The sequence below is a fragment of the Lathyrus oleraceus genome, chromosome 3, assembly GCF_024323335.1.
Source record: "Lathyrus oleraceus cultivar Zhongwan6 chromosome 3, CAAS_Psat_ZW6_1.0, whole genome shotgun sequence".
NCBI lineage: Eukaryota > Viridiplantae > Streptophyta > Magnoliopsida > Fabales > Fabaceae > Lathyrus > Lathyrus oleraceus.
In genome coordinates, this window is record NC_066581.1 from 323,841,997 (window position 1) to 323,848,632 (window position 6,636).

The 6,636-nt window shown below is 39.2% G+C and overlaps 1 protein-coding gene across 1 annotated transcript; it reads left to right on the forward strand.

The window, feature by feature from the left end:
• Window positions 1–3,227: 3,227 nt before the first annotated feature.
• On the forward strand, window positions 3,228–6,043 carry LOC127131088 (uncharacterized). Its single transcript, XM_051060025.1, has 3 exons — window positions 3,228–3,966; window positions 4,067–4,632; window positions 6,014–6,043. The coding sequence occupies exons 1-3, from the start codon at window positions 3,228–3,230 to the stop codon at window positions 6,041–6,043; spliced, it is 1,335 nt and encodes a 444-aa protein (XP_050915982.1).
• The last annotated feature ends 593 nt before the right edge of the window (window positions 6,044–6,636 follow it).

Sequence of the window (6,636 nt, forward strand, 5' to 3'; positions counted from 1 at the left end):
TTTGTACAGCAACTGAGCACAACATCGGATCAAACCCCCACGTCGCTTCTCGTTCCTGTTATGAACCAAGTAGTAGACATCTCCAATCAGAGTAGGAATGGGATTCCTCTGTATGAACAATCTGATGGCATTATGGTCCACAAAGCTCTTCTGATTAGGAAACAGAATGGTCCCATAAATGCTCATAGCAATCAAGGCACAGACGGTCTTCCAATTACCCACAGCAGCATGTTCCTTGGCTTTGGCCTCCAAGAAACTCAAATGAAAACCGGGTAATTTTCCCTTTTCCTTCAAACCCCCTTTGGTCACCTCCGGGCTCAAATAAAGAGCACGAGAAATCTCAAGGATGTCAGGCTCTCCCCTAATGGCACAGAAAGGAATCTGATCTCGAATCTGAATACCCAAGATGCTAGCATAGTCCTCCATCAGAGGTCCCAACAAATAGTCCGGGAGCACGAAACATCTCAAACCCGGGTCATAGAACTGGAGAAGTGTATGAATGGCGCTTCTGTCACTGTCTGTGAGCCTGAAAACTATCTTCAGAATACCACCGTATGCCTCTCTGAACATCCCCACATGGTCGGGCGTAATCAATGCTATCATATCCTTCAGCATACTGATCTCTGGGTCAAAGAAGCTATAGATAACATCGTCCTTCAAGCCGGTCCTCATGTCTGAGCAGACAAGTCTCTCAACCAGGATCTCAATCAAAATGTCCCTGCATATGGATAAACATGTGTTAGATGCAGGTAAATGCAAAATGTGAATGATGCTGATGAATGAATGCAATGCATTGCCATCCTCCAAGTCATCTGAACATCTGTTGCACTGAAGCCTGATCTCTGAACTGATCCCAACCATCTGAAGGAATATGTAACCACAAATCCAACTCGGGAGTTCCGAAATAAACGGAACTGAAAGATACATCACCATCATCACCAGACAATCTCTGAGCAGATAACCTCAACAATCTCTGAATCGGCCTGGGGAATCCTGAAATAAACGGATCCCCACTGATAAATAACACGGACAACAGTCCGACGTTTCAGAAATAAATGTCCATAAATCCGACTTATAAATAGGACTCTGATCAACGGAACCAATAGTCACCATCAAAGTCACCATCTGAACATGCATCTGTAAGAATCACCCTCCCCTCACAGGTAAAGTCTAAACAGGTCATCCTAAGGCGGATAATAGTCTCAACAATCGGGCAAAGATACTCAATGGGTTTGCCCTTTCGGGTGTGCCGTTGCAGCTCCCTTAAGATCGTCTAAATCAAAGATCCGGTAAAGAACGGTCACCGAAGTCAATAGCTCAGATGAAGTAACTCAACCAAAGTGGATACTCCACAAAGGAAAAGCTCCCTCAAAAGAACCTCGTCCGGCTTGTGGTACATCACGTTGCCAAAAACATGTTGACCTAACATGAGGGAGGCAACATGAGACCACACTAATCCTAGGTGTATACTCGGGCCTGGGTTTTAGCCCCACTCAGAACACCCACCCCAAAACAGAGGAACCACCTGTACAGAGGACAGTAACATGATAGTATGATGCATGCAGATATTTATGCAAATATATACACAACAGAATAATCAATGCAATAAATAGAGCAACACAAGCAACCTAAACTATCCTAGAACGCTAGGAGAGACTCTCTTAGGGAAGATGGACCAGCAATAGGTCAACATCGATTTATCCCCAGCTGTCGCATCCGCGAAAAACAACCGGCAGGCTAAAACAAACAACACAGAGCCGCCACCGTGCGTTAAATTGCGTTTGTAAATCGTGTTTGCTTAATTCACGATTGTATTTATCCGTTTGCTTAATTCAGAATATAGGAATATAAATCTTTCATATATCTATTAGGCTTTTCAATCGAATTTGAATCGAATAGAGATCGAAGCGCATAGGGAATTGGTAGGTAAAAATCAATGATTAGCCGGAAACCAAAAACAGTAGATTAACTTATTTTATAATCTCTTATTTTAATCACTTTTTTGCTTTGTTTTTTAAATCGACTACTAAACATAAACCCCCCTTAAATAGATTTCATTAGGTTAAGAATAATACAAGAATCCTTGTGATACGATACTTGAGTTGTCGCTTCCGCTAAACTCCAGTTTTCTAATTACTCGTTTTGACCTGTGTGCGACAGCGGATCAAATTGGCACCGTTGTCGGGGATTCGTATAGATTTTAATCATTATTTTAGTCTAACTATTATTATAGTCATAAGTGTTGTGTTTTAACATTTTTTTGCCATAACTTTCTTGTGTTCTGGTGTTTTTGCGTTTTATGATAAAAAAAAATCTGTTTTTTTTTAAAGAAAATTGTCTCAAATTATTCCGATTCTTTGTCGATTAACTAGGAAAAAATCAAGGATCAAAAGCCTCTATTTAGGAACTAAATGGTGGAAGTCATCCTAAAAACCCGAAATTCCTTATTTTTCTATCTTTTATGATTTGTTTTCTGTTTTGATAGTTTTAGAAAATTCCGAAAAAATTCTCAAAAATTTTAATTGACGTTATTAGATTAATTTTTATGTTTTTGTATTTTTTTCCTTTTATTTTAATAGTTTTTTACGTATTTCAATTGTTTGTTCTTAGTAGGGACATTACCGGTATTTTTCTATTTGTTGCTGCTTTGTTGAATTAGTTTTGTGTTTTCTCATTGTTTGCTGATTTTTTTTTCTATTGAGTTTAATATGGCTGACCAAAGAACTCTGAGAGAACTTGCTGCTCCTAATATGAATTACAATGGTTTATGTATTGAATATGCTGATGTTACTGTTCCTTTTGAGTTGAAATTTGGTTTAATACACCTGTTGCCAAGGTTTAGTGGTCTTGCAGGTGAGGATCCGCATAAACATCTTAAGGAATTTCAGGTTGTTTACTCTACACCATTGAGACCTGAAGGAATCACCGAAGATCACATCAAGCTTAGAGACTTCCCGTTTTCACTACAGGGTGCTGCCAAGGATTGGTTATATTATCTTGAGTCAAATTCTGTCACGACTTGGAATGATTTGAAGAGAGTCTTCCTAGAGAGATACTTTCCTGCCTCCAAGGTTGCATCAATTTAAAAAGAAATATATGGTATTAGACAGGGAAATGAGTCATTGGCTGAGTATTGAGAGAGATTCTAACAATTAGTATCCAGTTGCCCTCAACATCAAATTACCGAACAACTGCTTATTCAGTATTTCTATGAGGGATTGTTACTAATGGATAGAAACATTCTTGATGCTGCTAGTGGTGGAGCACTTGTCAATAAAACTCCAATTGTTGTTAAAGCCCTGATTGAGAACATGTTACTCAACTCCCAACAATTCACCACCAGAAATAATTCTATGGTCCAAACAAAAGGTGTGAATGACATTCAGGTTTCCTCTTCCAACAAGGCTTTAGAAACTAGAATTGAAGAGCTTACTTCTTTAGTGAAACAAATGGTAGTGAGTAAACCTCAAATAGCAAAGTTGTGTGGTATGTGTACTTCTACTGAACATCCAACTGACACATGTCCTATTCTTCAAGATGATTCAGTCACTCAGTTGCCTCAAGCATATGCAGCTAACTTTTTCAACCAAAGCAGCAATCAGAGAGGGTACAACATTCCTGACTTGTCTACCAACAAATATCATCCCAATTGGAGGAACCATCCAAACCTTCGATATGGAAACCAGCAGCCCACCCAACAACAATTAGCCATACCCCTGCCACAACCACAGACCACTCCCCAAGTCTCCACCTATGCACTTTCCGGACTTTCATTGGAGGATCTTGTCAAACAAATGGCTGTTAACAATCTCCAATTTCAGCAACATACAGATTCCAATATTCAAACTTTGCAGACACAGATTGGACAACTTGCCACTTTGATGAATGCCATGCAGCAAGCCCAAGGATCAAACCAACTTCCTGCCCAAACAGTTGTGAATTCAAAAGGCCCTAATGCTAATGTGAGTGCAATTTCATTGACATCCAAGAAGGTAACAGAACCAGCCCCAGAAAAAAAATAAAAAAATTCTTGAGGTAACACCTGAACCTTCTTCCGTTGTGATAGAAACTGAACCCTCTGTTGTGGTAGAAACTGAAAAAGAAAAAGAGAATGAGTATGTGCCACCAGTTCCCTTCCCACACAGAATACTGAAAAATAAAAGGACTGGTGATGGAGACAAGGAGAGAGAGATTTTAGATGTGTTCAGAAAAGTGGCGGTAAACATTCCGCTTCTTGATGTTATTAAGCAGGTCCCAAAGTATGCAAAATTTCTAAAAGACTTGTGCACAAGTAAGAAAAGGTTGAAGGGTAATGAGAGAGTAAATTTGGGACGAAACATTTCAGCCCTTATCCAGCCTAAATATTCACCTGAAAAAGCTACTATTTCATCCCTCAATCAGGCCATACCCCAAAAGTGCAAGGATCCAGGAACTTTTGCTATTCCATGTACCATTGGGGATAGTAAATTCGACAATTGCATGCTTGATTTGGGAGCAGGCATTAATGTTATACCTACTTCTGTTTATAATAACCTTGATCTTGGTCCTTTGCAGCATACAAGTTTAATCATTCAACTGGAGAACAGAAGCAATGCTCGCCCTATTGGAGTAGTGGAAGATGTGCTTGTTCAAGTTAATGACTTGATTTTTCCTGCAGATTTCTACATTCTGGACATGTATGGAGAAACAAATTCAAGAAGATCGCCCATCATTTTAGGCAAACCATTCATGAAAACGGCGAAAACAAAAATTGATGTCGACGATGGAACCATGTCCATGGAATTTGGTGACATTGTCGCAAAATTTAACATTTTCGATGCCATGAAACATCCCTTGGAGGAGCGTTATGTTTTTCATATTAAATTGATCTCTGAGTTGGTTGATGACACTTTTTCTGAATTGTTTTCACTTGATTTTCCATCTCTATCTGGGTTTGATGATGTTTATTCATGTGATGATTGTACTGACACTAACCTTTGTGTTGTTTGTGATGAGATTGATGCTGCCTTGCAGGGTGATAGTATAAATAAAGTTATTTATGTGTTTGAAGCTCTTGACATTCCGGTTGCCCCAAACATACCATGCATTGAACAAACACATTCTTTAGAGCCTAAACCACTTCGCGAGGATTCATATTATTCATCAAAGCTTCAACTTAAGCAGAAATATAAGAAGGGAATTGGATGGACCTTGGCTGACACTCGTGATATTAGCTCATCCATATGTATGCATAGGATCTCACTTAAAGATGAAACAAAAGTAGTGAGGAAGCCCCATAATCCTTTAATTCTTGATGTTGTAAAAAAGGAGATCACGTTCACGTGTCCATTCAACACTTTTACTTATCGAAGATACTTCTTTGATCCTGGAATACAAGACAAATGCACTAATCAAAATTTCAAGGTCAATGGACACTCCTCAGAGCTACTCCATGAGAACCCGACTTTGAAAGAAGAGACTGTAGAAGAGCTCTCTTTGGGAAAGGCTGCTTATCCAATCACTTATCCGCCTTGACTCCTCAGGTGTGTTCTTTCCTTTCTCTCACTCTTATTTTATATTTATGCTCTTTCATTGAGGACAATGTATGTTTTAAGTGTGGGGGAGGGAACCATTTATTTGTTTTGTTTTCTTTGTTTTTTCTCTATTTTGGTTTTTGTTTGCTTTCTTAAAAAAAATGCATGTTTTTTTTCTTTGGTTTTTGAGTTACAATTATGAGTATTTTTCTTAGTTCTCTTGACTAAAGTCTTGTGGTGTGATGTGAAAAATTTGTTGTGCATTTTTAGTATGATAGATATGACTAAACTCTAAATTGTATATCTTTAGCAGTAGATCATTAACCCTAGTGAGCTTTGAGCCTTATATGGATAACATACAAAAATTCATCTCTTTCTTTCTTGTGTGATTCACTTATGTCTGTTGGTCTCTAGAATTTGAATTTACTCTTGTTGGTGTTGTTGTTTACTTGTGCACACTGATATGATAAAGGTAATTTTGTTTTCTTTTGTTTTTTTAGCCAGTTAGCCAAAAAGCCAACCTAAAATAATTGCATTCCTTGTTTGAAATCCTTTTGAGCCTATTATACTTTTTTTATATTTAAAACTCATTACAAACTGAGAAGTGAAAAACAATGTTATCACCCTGTCGCATCCGCGAAAAACAACCGACGGGCTAAAACAAACAACACAGAGTTGCCACCGTGCGTTATTTATCCCAAAAGAGGGAAAGGAAACGCTCGAAGTAAACCTGGAAAAGACGTGGTCTCGCGACCAGAGAGAGATGGGATCGGGAGTCGGTTATGCGAAGGGAAGGTATTAGCATCCCTACGCATCCGTCGTACTCGACGGGATCCACGCTCAAAAAGATAGAACAAGGTTGCTAAAACTGCTCACAAACATCACACACACGCACTGAAAACAACACAGGTGGGGGAAGAGAGGAAAGGGCTCGCTAGGATATCGCATCCTATGCCTACGTATCTCATCTGGAATGAGAATCAGAGCTGCCGTAGTTCGGCTCACGCACGCCAAACAAAACACAAACACAGGAAACCGACTGCCAATCGCTGGGCTTACGTCAGACTCCACACAAACAGGCAAACATGGAAACCGAACGCCAATCGCTGGACTTACATCAGAT

What these genes read in the sequence shown, in the direction of transcription:
- LOC127131088 (XM_051060025.1), top strand. Translation starts at nt 3,228, where the DNA reads ATGGATAGAAACATTCTTGATGCTGCTAGTGGTGGAGCACTTGTCAAT. An exon ending in AGGCCCTAATGCTAATGTGA is followed by an intron (nt 3,967 to 4,066) that starts GTGCAATTTCAT and finishes CCGTTGTGATAG; the next exon opens with AAACTGAACCCTCTGTTGTG. An exon ending in TGGAAGATGTGCTTGTTCAA is followed by an intron (nt 4,633 to 6,013) that starts GTTAATGACTTG and finishes TTGTTTTTTTAG; the next exon opens with CCAGTTAGCCAAAAAGCCAA.